We start from the raw sequence: 16,305 nt of genomic DNA on the forward strand, positions 1-16,305 counted from the left end.
AGGCAAGGGGACAAATTAAAGCTGTGTAAATATGCAATATTTATTCTGCCACAGTAACATATATGTACTATTTTATTATTCCCCCAAAATAGTTTTCCATAGCTAAATTTTATCTTAATATTTTAAGTGTTTTGCCAAAGAAATCAACAAGAAAAATACTGTAATGAGAAAGTTGCAGTAAACAACTTCAAACAATTTTACAAATTGTATAAATTACAATTCTCATTAGAAGTTCGAATGTAAATACATTACTACATTTAAACAGAATCATCTTTATTGCAGACACAGCTGTGTCTTCAGGTAGGCAGAAACCTAGGATATACCTGAAATAACGAAAGTACTCTTTCTATAAAATGGAGCAGCAGCAACAACCTACAGAAGAAGGTCAATGACTCCTTGTGGAAGCAGCACAAAGACTGTTCTGACATCAGTTGGGGCACTTGCTATTTTATCAGACCAAAACTGATATTATAGACAGCAATTCTTGTCTGGATCTCATTTCCAGAACAGATATCATACAACATTTACCTGAAAAATGTAGAAAGTGATTTCTGGTTAAAGACTAAGTCTGATGAACTGTGGGTGAATGCTGAACAAATAAATGGCCCTTGATCAAAACATCAGCTGCTTCGTGGCATAAAAGTACATAAGGGCTTGCAGGCCAGATCTTTTATGTCATTCAGTCAAGATTGTGTTGCAATGTAATACTCCCAGAAAGGTTCTGGACTCACAGAGAGCAGCCCCTGCCCAAATTGCTCAACTACCCAAACCTTGCCAGCTGCTGACAGGCATACGGTGAAGTCAGACGTACTTCTGGTCATAACACAGAGAGATTAGATTCAGGTAGTTAAGGAGCATCTGTATCAGATAGAACTCTGCCAACATGAAGCTAACACATTAAACAACAGTTTGTCATAAGTCTTGGAGGTCGCTTCAGGAAACTAGACATACACAAGCAAATTTCTGTTCCAATTTGGGACACAACAACTCAGGCCTCCTCTTTTTAAAAAAAATATATTCATTAATTCATGTAAGTAAGATAATTACATTCGTAACACTATGCAATGTGCATTCATAGATGACTATTTCACAAGTCTGTTGAACCACCATCAGTTCATTAGAGACAGCAACAATATGAGTTTTCATGAGTTCTAGGCAAAGGAAGTAACACGCAGTTAGTTACCTCTTGATTCTGAGAGAAATGCTACTATTGCACCAATTGTCAAGACTAACAAGAGAATTGCAAAGGATATGAAGAGGAACAAAGATGAGTTTCATAGTTTTGTGTTTCAAGACACTCACAAAGAAGCCTCCATAATGCAGGTAACACGTTCACAGATTTTTCAAATGAGACCTTTGACATCTTAATAGAGAATACAAACTTTGAAAACAAAGTATATGCTAAAGAAACCTTACATAGCTTTGAAATAATTGAAAGGATTTGCCTCAAAATGTCTTTGAGATTTATTTTATTTGGACATTTTAAGTTTAGATAACATCTTATAATTTAGCACTGAAATAACATTTCAAAGTCACAAAGGACTGGGGAAAGAATCCAAAGACTTCAGTATACAGTTTTTCCATAAGGAGGAAAAAAGTTTTCTACAATCTTCACTACAACTTCGGCAGCTGCCAAAAGTGACAATAAAATCTGAGTATGGTACAGAAAGCACTTCAGTAAAACTGTCTGATGATATCTACAGATGTGACAAGTTCCTTGTGATGCCAGCTACAGAAAATAACACTTAAGAACAAACAGACTGATTTAGAAACAGATCTGAAATTCTCTGATAAAGATAATGCCAAGTAAAATTAAGTACAGTGAGCTGTAAATCCTCATGTCGTCTGTTACTTGAGGACAGTGAAAGTGACAAAGGTGAATTCTAGTCTGTGATAAAACAAGTGCTGGAATTTCATTTCCAGAATACATCTACTTCATCAGATATTGCTTCTCAAGAATAACATACATCAAGATTATATTGCTGCTGAAAGTAAGATGGGTACGTGTCCAGCGTAAGCACTATTATGTATTTTCTGATATAACTTACTCCAAAATTCCAGTGATAAAAACACTATTAATGGGGAACATGGCAGAGTTAACAAATAAATAGTTAACTTGCACACCAACCCAAATATCTACATTGCCAATAATCTCCACTTAGAAGGTTGAAGTGGCATGGCACATTGCCCAGGTAAAGGACGCAATTCCAAGAAATAGATAGGCCAGTTTTATGCCTGATTGCCATGTGAAGACAAAGCCCTACAAAGCCACTGCCCAAGCCCATCTCTCACCTCCTCCTATCCTGCAGGAAATCAGTCCTTTTTTTCCTCCACCTATTTAGGTTCCCGGAACAACTCATCTCATCTCAGACAAGTTGCCATTGCCTGTACCTCACCGCAACTACGAATTAAACTGCTGCTCAACCTCAACATGAAAACACAGTAATACATTCTAGTTCTAAGTGGAGCTGATTTGCCTGAGCAGGGTGTCATACCAGTGCAGTTATTCTGACTCTAAAATCTTCACAGATGTCAGAGTTCCATATATTGTGCTCTGTAAATATCACAGGCTTTTCAAGAGTTTATCAGTTCATCCCTAAATCAGATGAACTAACACTAGGTTGAAAAAAAGAATTGCTCACCTCAAAATTTAGTTCAAGCAAAGTAATCGAATGATTGAAAAGGACAAAACAGAGAGTACAGGAAAGGGAGCTGAGTGAAATAAGTTGTGTTCATTGGAAATAAAGCAAGGAGATGCACACAAACAACCTGGTTTTCTAAACCAAAAACTGTCATTTACTAAAATTAAAGGATAACAAAGAGCAATGTAGCAGCAATTCTTAGTAGCTTACCCAGTTATTTTTTTTGCCAGCATAGATTTCCATATTTTCTCCATACTGGGGCTCTTCAAGTAAAGTCTGATACTCAAACATGAGACGTGAGCTCTCACGTAATCGGCTGCACTGAAATTGATGATACTGCTGCACAAGCTCTTTCACAACAAGCAGGAGGCATTCAGGATTTGAAGGATTCCAAGAAGCCAAATTCTGTTGAATTTTAAAAGAACAGAGACTGAATTCATTTCCAGCAACAAAAGGACAAGCATTTCCCCATCCATACTGAAATCAGAGGTAAATACACATTTGGAAGTTTGGTGTCAGAGCTTAACATTAAATCTTGATATTAAATGGAAGGGTTATATCATGCTTTGGAAGGAAAACAGGTTAAACAGCAAAAGCAAGCCTTAATGTGAAATAAGAGCCCGTACAGTGACCTACCACAAAACAGATAATGGAGTTACTACTAGGCATAGACTAGTAGCTCAAATGACCATTCCATTCTTCCCCAAAATTACACTGCCCCATCTGGGGACTTGAAAAGTCTGAATTCAAAAAATTAAAAACTGAATGTACGATGATAAGATTAAGTATAACCCTGAACAGTATCTAACTCAAAAAACAGCCAAGTGACTATGCCAAACTGACACTAACAATGGAAACTAATTACTCAAATTATATTGACGGTGACATGGCAAACTGACTCAACTTTGTGCTCTACTTCACTGGGACTGTCTCTTCACTTCCTTGATTCATTCCCTTAACACAAATGACATCCATACAGAAATCTCTTCCATCTGCCTGGCAAATTTATTACAAGTTGACCATATATCAAGAAATACAAATAAAAGAAATAAACATTAATACATTTGAAAGCAACAGTGTCAGCAGAACAGTCACAATCTCTCAGTGTATCCAGTCTGAACTCACTTAGACAATTCTCTGCAAAATAAGTTTTAGTTAGAAAGGTTTTGTGTTATTAGTATATCTAACACCATCAGTGTACGTGCCTGCTTCTGATTGACCTAGAATGGGTATGTGTTAATGTCAAATGAAAGCTCATTCTTCACTCCATGCCAATAGAACAGTAGGACAGTTCTGACATAAAAACCACAAGATAACTCTAGACTGCCACATGCCTTGTACTTATGTCCACAATGGATCTTGATATAAGCTCAGGGCACATTAACAGTTATGCAGCCTTTGGTCAGCTGTGAGCATAACTGCATGAATGAAACTGGATAAAAACACATCCCCTAAAATATAAAAACTATTACTATTTTGTGTAACACCAGAATTGATAAATACAAGTGGAACAGGCTGCTCAGAGAGCTTGTTGAGTCTTGGATATACTCAAAACCCAACTGGAAGCAGTCTTGGACAACCACCCTATTCAACTCTGTCTGAGCAGGTTTTTTCCAATCCCAGCTCCTCCGCATTTTTATGTGCAATTATTTATTTTACAAAAAGATAAATTGAAACAGAATCTTTCAGGCAAAGACTTCACCTTCGGAGCCGAAAGTTACAAGTTCTACCTTCTGATACGTTTCACTCTGCACCTTCAGCTCTACAGCAGAAACTATTTTTAACCTAATATCTGATGATGCAGCCATTTAATTTCAAAAGGCTTATAATTATTCTTATTTCTGTTGACTTGAGTGTAACCCTTTGGCATAGTTTTGTATGGACTTCATTATATGCACACAATGACAACATTTCCTTTCTCTCTGAAGTCAAATACATTAAGATGCTATCAAAATGGCTTTCTTACTTTCACAGCATCATCACTTATAAAGATACAACTCTACAAAAGAATACTATCTTTTTCCTCCTAGACAGCAAGGATACTATCGAATGGGAATATCAGGATGACCATGAATCAAAATGTATATTACAGACCAAGGTAATTGGTAAATGAGTGAGCATAGCAATCAGACAGATCAATACTATGGGAAAGGTGTTACAAAGGTATGATGATGGAAGGATCAGCTATTAAAAAAAAAAAAAGTGCTATAAAGGAAGGGAAGAAGATTGCTCACTCGTAACAGAAGATTCTAGGTTTGCAGGAGAAAGCTCCACCAAGAATAGATCTCCTGAAAGAGATCCTTCCCCAGGGGCAGTCAACCCTTAAATGAGGTCTAGAACAGGTGCAGCCAGGCTCCACCCCCTCTGGTCACACAGTTGAATTGCCTTCACATGTGCTACCAGGGCTGACTGGATCCTTTCCCCAGCTGCTCAGTCAGGGGTTCAGGCTGTGACTCAACAGTTCTCATACAGTGAGATAGCAGCAAGGCTCCCGTAAGCTTCTCACATCCATACCAACGAGTGACTGAAAGCCTTGTTCTACCCTTTCTTCCATCTGCAGCTTGAAAAAAAAATAATAATCTATTCCCACCCATTTAAATTTACTCAATTCTAAAAAAACACTAGAGAAAATCTGTAAGGTAGATAGTGTCTTCTAGGAAACACATTTTGTATCATACAGTCTAAAACCAGACTGTGTATAACCTTAAATTTCCTGTTCCCAAGCTCCTGCTCAAATAAAGTATTTCCAGAAAGCCAGAGGATGTAATATGCCAGTATGTATTGATATCAGCCAGACAAGTGAGAATAACCTTTCCTCTTAATGACATTGCTATAACACAATAGAAATGTTCTGTCAAAGGAAATGACCAACAATATCTTAATAACTGACCTAAATGCAACTGTACCTTTTGTTTTTTAAATAATATTACACTACAGAACAAAAAAAGAGTAAGAGGAAATCCATTGTTATTTGTCCTATGTGGAACTGAAGTATTGCTTTCTTCAAAGAGTTCAAGAACACTGCATCAAAACAGTGCTTATGCTTTACAGTTGAAGGAATTAAAATACAACTCTAGGATCTTTACTAAATACCCTTCATTCAGCAACTAAGGAGTCAAACTAAGTATGAATTGGTTCAGGAACAGATCACCTGGAGGAAAACCTAACTAACAATCCATCAAGTACACATGCCAATTCCAATCCATTCTTGATGCAACAGTAAATACAGAGAAAATACACAAATTTTCTCTAACAAGTTCTGATTTAAATACACATTATTTTTTAACTTTAGAATTATATTATGGTACTTATATTATGGTACTTGCTACCTGGCTATTGGCCATTACCTTTCTGGTTTTTTTTTTTTTTTTTTTTAAACTTTTTAGAAATGTTCTTTTCAGATCTGAATTTATAAATTTTAAACCAAAACTATTTTGAATGACTTAAATATGAAATCTTTTTACCTAATTTGAAATGTCATTTGTCCTAAGCACTGTTCTTTCACCTGAAAGTATTTTTAAGCCATTTTACTATAATTGAATTTCAACATTATGTCACAAATACATGCTGTATTGTTCTTCCACAGCTTCAAATAGTACCTTCTTTAATCTTCTCTTATTTTTGAAATCAGAGACAAAGAAAGCAACTATCTATAGCACAAACATAAAACATAACAGAAGCAGAATTTGATATCTGTCAAGTTGATCCTTTGTAGAATGTCCTAATCACTACAGTTTCAGCACTGTAATGAATCTCCTGAGAACATGCAAAGATTCGTCACTTAATGCAATGTGCTCTGCAACAGTAAATTGACCTCTTTCTTTAAAGATGTTCTAAATAATATTTCATTCAGCAATGTAGTATTGCTTACACAAGTAGCCTTTGGAAGTTGTTTTAAGTCATATCTTAAATTAAGACTTCAGAAAAGAAGAAGGAAAAAAAAAAAGGAGTAGCAGCCTGCTTCCTTCATTTTCTCCTCTTTGCCTGTTTTCCAACCCTAGCCAACACAGTTTCTGTACAAAACAGTATTTTAAAGTACTTAAAACACAAGAAGAACAAAATGAGCTTCCAATGTTTCTGTGTTCCATGGCTCAAAGTTCTGTCACAAAGAATTGCATAAAATTTATGCTCTAGATGTATATACATATACAAAATTAAGAAGTTTAGTTGTTACCACTTCAGAAAAACCCTGGAAACACAGAAACACACATTTGCTACAGCCAGACTGCAGAAGCCTGGCAGGTATGAAAAACCCAATTAAAGAAATATCCAGCAAATATCAACATGGCAGAATACATGTTGCTTTCCATAGCTTCTGTCTAAATCGCCTTCTGTCTTACTTACCAGGACCTTTAATTTTGTCTCTGACAAAATGTATATATTCAAATAAGCTAAACATAAAAAAGAAAAAAAAAAAAGAGGGAAAGAATCTTTTAAAGAAACAGCTATCAAATTGCAATAAAAAGGAATGCTATATCCTAAAAGTGAGCACACTGACAGGCGTACTGACAGTATCCTAACTTAGATATTTCATTCAATACATCTTTCCTAATTTGAAATGAGATTTCTGCAGCCTTTCCAGAGAGCTAATCAAATTTTACACAACAATCCAGTAATGCATTTAAAATAAAGAAATCCAGACTTGGACCCAATTCCTTGTCCAGTTTGCCAAGAGATATTTTTAAAGGAACTCTGCAGTGCAAATTTGCAGCCCACCGTAAAACAGTATACAACTATGAATCAACTCCAACTGTGCATTGACAACTAGTTCTGCATTCACGCCCATAAAGGCTTAGATGCACATCTTGGAATGGTTACAACCGTTTTAATGTTAGTACCATTTTCTCAGCTCATCATGGAAGAATTTGTCTCTAATTTGCCGAGTTCGTGGACGGAGGCTCAGTTAAACAATTCTCTTCTGTTTAGGCACTGCTCATGCTTCTGCCTATAACCTCCACAACTAGATGCAACTCCACAATTTGAATTTTAATTTGAACCTTCCGATTGCCATAATGAAACTCATATAACTTTCATTTTCTAAAAGTTGAATTGTTACCTCATCTTAAGCAGTTTAGTTCAGTAGCAGGTCAGTAGCATGAGAAAACAACTATGCATTTTCTATGGAGACAGAAACCTGGCAACGTTAGCTGTGATGTCTAGCTAAGCCTCATTCTTCCAGTTAGAGAATTAGTTTAAATAGTAGGACTAAGCTGTTCCACAGGAAAAGTATGTGTGTTCCACCTTCCACATGACAGAGAACAGATCCCAGAAACTTCACCAGGTAGCAGTGCTCAGAGTGAAGCTGGCCACTAACTGCCATCTGTCCACCAGCAACTCTCCCTAAGGCAGCAACTCTCCATAAGGAAGTCAATATTCTACTGTCACAGAAGCTTCCACTGCAATTGCTAACTTTCTTCATTAGCAGACTAAAGTCTGCAGGAAGCGGTCTTTTGTGAAATTAGATATTTAGACTTCAGAATGATTTCTAATAACGTGCACATGCACTGCCTTTGCCCTCAACCTCATGCATTGTAAGACAATATAATTGGAAATAGAGTATTCAGTTACTATATTTTGAGACTAACAGAACATAAGGCATTCATTTATCAGTCTACATTAGCAAAACCCAAAGAGATTCAGGAGATCTGTTCTGAAGATCTGCTAGATCTTAATTTAAACAAGCTCACTGAACAGAATATACTTTACTAGGAAGAAAATCCCACAGATTTTATTGGGGATCAAAGTCCACCTTCAAATTCTCTCACTCTTAATCCCATCTCTTGACAGAAGCTGACTGCATAAAAAGCAAGCAGTTTGATAGAGAAAGGTTTCTGGATCATCAGATAAGACCAAAGTGGTGAGAAAATCAATTTACTTAAATTGTGTATAAAGAGGCAGAGCGAAGATAATACAAGGCCACCCACAGAGAATGAAATTTAAGCCATTTCAATAGCAATTAATTTAAATAAATAGCAATACCTACTGGATTTCAAAAAGAGACAAAGAAAACTTGCAGCCAGACCATATCACTTTTAATGGCGTTCTTAGAGGTGAGACAAGTGAAAACCTACAAAGCAGCTTCTCATCCCTTCTATGAAAGCAATGCAAAATTTAGCTGTTCAAAGCAGACACAATATTCAACTTTTGGCAAAGAAAACACATGTGAGTTTTGTTCTGGAACATTTTGTGCATTGCAGTCTTTCCTTTATCCTTCCAAAAAGGAAATCAAGAACTTTTGCAAACTACTCAGTGTTAGTGATTATCTATTCCCTCCCATCCCTTTCCCCCCCCCCCCCCCCCAAAAAATAATAAAAAATAAAAAAATAAAAAAAATAAAGCAATCACTGCTCAAAAAGCAGCTAATTCATAGCCTCTGTACAGGTTACTGCTTATTTCATAACTTCAGGCAATGTCCGCAGAACACTGTAATTCTACATTATCAAAACGAAAATACGCTAACAATTTCTAATTGATCTGAAATTGTTTTTCTTTGAAATGTGTTTAAATATCCAGGTTGCCAGAATTTCTTCCAGGAATGTGATTTTAAAGAAGACAGATTGTAACTGTTTTTCCTGGCTATACTACAGGAAACAACAGCAAGATCTTATTTTAAGTTAGTGTACTTTTATATTTCTAAGCAAGAAATTAAGATTCACGAGAAAATGTCAGTAAACAAAACCTCCCAGGCCCGTAAGAGTGGTAGCACATTTCTACAGCATCTCCCACCCAGAATTATCATAAAAAATAATCTAAGTACAGATTTCCATGTTGTTTTTATCTGAACGCTGCACACATACATCTTATATCCTACAGTGGCTTAAAAGAAGTACTCATAAGTTTTTACCTGAAACGAGAAAGACCACACTGTGATATCAGCACTCAAGCTGCATGTAATTACAGAAGAGATATGGGTCCAGTGGTTACAGTATTAGACTAGAAACTGGGAAATCAGGTTTCAGTTTCTGCTCTGCTACAGTTCTCATGGACTACATGGTGAAACTGCTCACAGAAAAAAGCACAGGATAATTATCTGCCATATGCTCACATCTTCCTATCAACAGATAATTTTCACAGTATTTGCAGGGCTGGAGTGTTACAATTTTAAAGGCTTCAGTTTCTTAGAAGCCAGCACTTAAACATCCTACAGTCTGCAGCTTCAAATCAGTCACTGTAAACCTACACGCCATCTTCTTGTCATCTTATTTTCACACGTTCTTCTTATCCTCCTTCCACAAAGCACCACTGGTACAACTTTCTGGAGTAACATGTCTGAAATTATCATTTCGGGGCATAAGTAAACATCAAAGACTTAAAATTCCATGAAAACAATTCAACTTGGGAGCATTTCTGTCATGCTAAGTACTACCAAAGAAATTACAGACCATTTATGTTCTTCTAGCTTCTATGTACAACCACACTTTTTGCATTATGCAAAACTTGGGATAGTCAGTATTTTCTTTTAAGTGAGAGGCTATAAAAACTGGATGCACAAACTATGCTAGTCTATAAATGCTTAGCCAAAATTTTAAATACCTCAAGGCCTTGAATTAGCGTGAAAATACAGACCAAGTGAACAACATGAGTAGAACATTAAAAAATTAATTTTGATTTTGGAAAAGCATCCTACATTTTGTATACCAAAATTTTTTTCCATCATTTTTCCCATTGTGTGATTGTGGATTAGTAATTACACACCCAATTCAATTCCAAAATAAAACCCACTAAATGAGACACATGGAGCACTCTTCCACATTCACTGAGAATAAATCCACCAATTTCTTTCAAGCATCATTCACCAGGAACAGGAGAGCACAAAAGTTCTGAAGGTTGCCACATATCATTCCTACACCTTGCTGTGGGAGCAGCTGAGATAGCTGATCTTTGTATTTTAAGGTTGCTCTGGAGATGTACAAACTGCAACTCTGAGGCCAGAAGAGCATTTTTAATTGTGTACTCTTCCTGAAAAAGCCTGGCAGCTTCTCCCACAGATAATCAGATGCTCAAAAGCTACTACTTCCTACCATCACAGGAGAGAGAACAATATTATCTAATTAACTCTTCTAAAGATTTGGCATATAAGATATTTCTTGTCTTACTTTGCTAAGAGTATAGAGCAGAATCTGTCCCTTTCCAGATCTCCCACCCTGTACCTCTACTTGTTCTGAGAAGGAATTTCTTAGTTCCCTTAACACACAGATCCTGGGATAGGAAATCCAATGTGCTAATCATTAGCTAAACCAAGAGAGCACACAGCCTTTTTTCACCTTCAGAAGCTGTTACCAGAAGTGAGCATGTCTAACCAGCACAGCAAATAAAAGAACAAAGCTCAAGAAAAAATGAATTTCAAAACAAGACATGCATTCATATTTTCTACCTACAGACCTGCTTGTCATGTATGGATGGCAGCATGAACAGGCCCAAACTTCTCAGACTTTCAGTGTACCAGAGAACAGATAACTGTCTCAGTATTAATGCTTTACCTCAAGAGTCACTATTTAACAGCTGTTTTTTCATTCTTATCAGTTCTTGAGCTTTTTCCTTCCTGTCAAAAACAGTAATTTTAGCTACAGCAGGGAGGTAGAAACTTCACAGATAATATTTTTGGCCGAGTCCACTGATATCCCTTAAGCTTTTACTTTTGGATGGCATATAGAAAACAGTTTCCTTCTAACCATTTTCCTCCCTCTCAAAATCCCATAAATCAAAATCGATCCATCATATTGTGGGTTTCAGTGGCTAAGCCAGCTTGCAGTATTTGAATTTTACTTCCACATTTGCACTACAAGAGAACGTATATGATCTTGAAAATACAGCTCCTCAGAAAAACACCAAGTACCACTTCTTTTCCTACTATACTGGACAAGATAATGCAAATCAGTAATATCTTCTCAAAAAGCAGTATAAGAAAAATGCTCAGTTCCTTTATGCAAGTGAAAGCTACACCTCCAGAAAGACAGATAAATGGAAAAAAAAAAACACGTAAAATCATAATAATACCACAAACAGTATGTTAACCGCATTGGAAATATACTTCTGTACTTTTTAAATTTTTTTATTTTAAAGATAATTCAACTATATGTATGCCTGAGGATCTGAGATGGAAGATAGGGAAGAAACACAGGCACACAAGCATGTAAACAACGAGTAAAGCAGAGAGATTTTGAAACAAATGTATGCAGAAACTTAGACCAGCAAAAAGCTGACAAAACTTAGCTTGAGCCCTCCTCTGTGCGGGAAAATTAATGGAGGACTCGTCTGTATGCAAGGACATTCCTTTGTCTCACCAATATCTTCTGAAGGAAAGAATCTGCAGGCTCCCAAGCTTAAACTATTCCCATTGGTTTAAAACAAACAAACAAAGCAAAATCACCAGCAATTGTAAGTTTTAACTGAACTCACAGCCTAGAACTGAATCAAATCTAAAATAGCATTATCAGACAGAGTATTTATTTATCAATGACTTTCTATAATCAGATAATTTAAAAGTTTGTTCTGCTTGCATATTTCTAAGCAGTGGCTGACTGTCTCTCCAGAAAAATCTGTTCTCATGGCTCAACAACTTGAATTCAACATGCATATTACATTGAATTTAAATGTATTCTCAATTCAGGAAGATTGTGCTAGATTTGATTTTTGTTTTTCTTTTGAAAAAAAGAAAACCTTGTAAATGTGTTTCTAGAAAGCTAACAAGCTGTTGCCTTCAAGCCAAGACATTTCTTATATTCTGGAGTTCTTGTGAGAAAATGGAGTGTACTGTGCCAGTAACATTACACACCAGGGCCAAAATCCTTTAATTTTTGCCAGCTTCTCTAATAATGACTTTTTTTTCCTTCCAAATTTTACTGACATTGTTCAAGTCAAGTATGTTTACACTTCAATTATGTGAAACTACAAAAAAAAAAAAGATGTAATGACATCAATGTTATCAGTTTCATGGTTGTTATTAAAAAATTACCATATCAAAATTATTATTCCACTCTCAAACATTCAGTAAAAGACACTCTGCTTTCATATATCCAGCTTTGGACATCAGCTTTGTGCTGTTGTTTTAAACAAACGATGACCTGAAAATCACTGAGATAGATAAACTAAGATTTATTGTAATGCTCTTAGCACTAGCAAGATCTTTATTTCTTGCAAAGCAGATATATTATATTTAAATACATGAGCATGCTTAGCCATATTGCCCCACGTCAGAAATGAGACTAACTAAAATGAATTCAAGACGAAATCCAGAGGCTCAAGAGGCCAATATTCTGAGCTCAAGTCTAAGCCAAATCTACATATCTTGAAATAAATGCAAGCATTTATTTAAAGATATTCATTTATTTAAACTAAAATTTAAATGCTTTATGATTATGGTCCAAGCTTCCTGCTCACGTAACTGTACAGCCGTGGAAAAGATGGTCAAACTTATATGATAGAAGAAAATCACTATTCTTTCTGAAAAACAGTATGACTAGAAAGCCATTAAGTGTTTCTCCCCGTCTTGCTAATGGAGAATAATTATATTTCTCACCGTACGTATATAAGCTAACTTGGCAGAAAAACATTTTCTCCCACTTTGCCACCCCTCAGTCATGCACACTCCTAGTGTTCTCTTAAACTAGTATTTCCCAGACAGAAAAGCACTATTTTTTAAAGAGCTAATATTCTCTATTTTCCACATTCTAGGGACAAGTGGCATTATCAAGCAAAGAAGCTTGTGCCAAAAAAAAAAAAAAAAAAAAAAAAAAAGGAAGGAACTGTTTCCCTACCTTACCAAGTCCTTCAGTGAGAAGCAATGGAATTAATTTTACAAGAGTATATTGGCAAGTTTCAAGAAAGGGAGGAAAAACTACCTGACTCATCAGATATTTTCTTCCCAAAAATTAAATACATAGGATCCAAACATACAAATTCATTCAATTTATGGATTGGCTAGGAGAAAAAAAAAACAAACAACAGCTAAGATGTTACAAATAACTCAAGCAGAACTTCTGGAAATAGCATATTCTCTTCTGCTTACACTTTTGGACTGAATGAAAGTTTTCATAAGCTGTGCAAAGAAATGCTGAAATTTCAGAAAAAGAAAGTAAGGTAAATAAATAGATACAATGATTTTACCAAGTAGAAAATGACAGAGAATTATACAAGGTTACTAAGTCCTCGCAGCACCTAAATATTAACAGTTTATTTTAAAATACAGAACATACAATCCTGCATTATGTTACACTTAAATTCTCTACAATCAAATTAGAAACAAGTTAATGTAAGGCTTTTAGTGCAAGAGTGGTAGGTTAGTGATCCAAGAATGGAATCCTCTGCTAACATCCCAAATACAAGCAACAGAAGAGGTGGTAATGTTGGAACAGTTCAAACTTACTGACACATTTCCCTGACAAATCCAATAACCTCCCAGACCCCAACTTTATAGCCATATCCTGAAACTATCAGTGCTCATTTGCCCTTACAGAAAGGGCTTTCAATATTAAAACATGTAATAAGCATCTGCTCCTCTGCCAACAACACAACAGGCAGGCTTTTTAGAACAAAGTAGTTTAGATGGTATGAGCTAATACAAGCATTGTTTGGTTTTTTTTAACAGCTATGAGCAGAGGGACAACTGACGCTGTTAAACATCTGCCTTGTGCACCTGATGGTGGATGAAGAACAATTAAAGAAAGGGGAGATATTTATAGGAGCTATTTCACTACCTATTACATGCTCGCTCAAGACGACGACAGTAACAGTGATTAAGATTTTGAACATAGCCACAGAAGCAATACAGCCTTTATGACAATTGTCATACAGTCATATGATAAATACTACAGAGTCTAATAATCCAAATACAAGTGCTTAAAATAAAAATTGCTCTATACAAGACACATCATGTAACATTTAATATACTCTAGCAGCACAATTAGCTGCATGAATGAAATCTGTACCTAGTATTAGCAATTTGACAAGGGCAAACTATTTCTAGCTCTTTGTTCTGGAATCAGAACAGCAGTAGTCCATTCTCTGCATTACTGTGATGACAACGCTCTCCAACATAAATGCAACATACGTATTCCCACGTATAGCAGCCTGCAAGGACACACTCAGCACTTGCTGAGCTTCAGAAAATACTCATGTCCTCTTGCCTCCATCACCAGTACAGCTAAGGAAGTCTTTTCAATAGCACTGAGTGGGCAGAATCTTTCTGGGATGATTGGCTGAAATAGGATGCTAAAAAAAAACAAAAAACAAACAAAAAAAAAAAAAAACAAAAAACAAAAAAAAAAACAAAAAAAAAAAACAAAAACAAAAAAAACCCCACAAGCCCTTAAACTAACCACTAGCTTGCATACACTGCTATTGTATCCTCTTTGCCAAACAGAATATACTTCAAAATTATTGGAAAAATGGGGTTAACATTTTGCATAAGCACTTCAGTTATTAACTGGCTCACATTAACAATCAACTAGGCTAACATAACAAACAATTCTTGTTACTCAAACTGGCGTCATTGTAATGAGCTCCAAATTAATCTCATCCGTACACAATCACTAATCTTGTTTTGTGCCAACTGAATTTTTAATCAGAACAGAGTGAATCATAGGTTGTTTTTAAAATACATTTTTAATACTTGTCATCCAAAATGCATAAACACTAGAGCAGGGAGGAATTTTTCTATTTACATTCTGAGAAGCCGATTTTATTTATGCGTACTATACACACAAGTATCAAGCACATACTATAGCTGAGGATATTTTTAATAAAAAGGAAAAATAAGTGTTTATTTCTAATAATGCCTACACTGTGCATAGCATCATCAACCTAAAGAATTTAGCTCTTATTATAATTGAAACAGTATGACAAACCAAAATCAAAGGAATAGTAATCCCTTGACTATAATACTAATCTCTGCATCATTCTAGGAACCCAGAATATACACAAATTATACCCCACAACCAGCAGGACAACTATTGAGACGCAGCCTGAGTTTCAAAATGAAGCGATTTCAATATTTCTGTGAAATACAGGAAGAAAGCAGAGTTTCAAAAGGCATGTTGACTTGATTTTAATACCAATTTAACAAAGGAATTGATTAGATCTGTATATAACAAGCACAATATATCATCTCATTGCCAAAATACAAGCCCAACTATTTAGGTATTTCCTGAAGAAAAAAAAAAAAAAAGACAGACATCTTCACATACAGCATCTACTTTTTAAAATGCAGGACTTCTTGAATCTTGTTTTAGCTGTCTGACTAACAGCTGCTTAACTGAACACCTGTTACAGCGTATAGATGAAAACGTAACTTGAAGGTCTGCCTATGGCTATGGAAACTGCAGGAGTGACTGATGTGATTCAGGTTTCATTAGGGAAGACTCCTGACAGCCTCTAACGTAGCCACATAAGCTTGAGGAATCTAGAGTACCTGGTTCTTGTTTCAAGTTGAATATAAAGCTTGACTCAAGCCATGGAACATGTGATGACTTCTGCTTGACAAACAAGACATTCAGGCAGATGAGAGCACTGCAGGAAGGCACAACGTCAGAATTCCCACATATTCCACTGCATATACTCTTTACCTAGAGACTATGGACTTACCCCTCTTTTAATACTATCTACATGCCTTTGTGAATTGTAGATTCTGTTTTGATATCCAGGAACTATTGCATCAGAAGCATTT

General features: G+C 35.8%; 1 protein-coding gene across 2 annotated transcripts in view; it reads right to left on the minus strand.

Annotated features, from left to right (window-relative positions):
* BABAM2 (BRISC and BRCA1 A complex member 2) overlaps positions 1 to 16,305 on the minus strand; it is a 159,875-nt gene that overhangs the window by 111,871 nt on the left and 31,699 nt on the right. Inside the window, exon 5 of one of the 2 annotated variants that reach the window (XM_085219399.1) lies at positions 2,853 to 3,047. The exons of the other annotated variant lie outside the window; for it this stretch is intronic. Coding sequence (XP_085075525.1) covers positions 2,853 to 3,047 — 195 coding nt within the window. The remainder of the gene's footprint in view (positions 1 to 2,852; positions 3,048 to 16,305) is intronic. 2 annotated transcript variants of the gene reach the window in all.

This window comes from Meleagris gallopavo, chromosome 2 (genome assembly GCF_905368555.1).
Source record: "Meleagris gallopavo chromosome 2, MGAL_WU_HG_1.1, whole genome shotgun sequence".
In the NCBI taxonomy this organism is placed as follows: domain Eukaryota; kingdom Metazoa; phylum Chordata; class Aves; order Galliformes; family Phasianidae; genus Meleagris; species Meleagris gallopavo.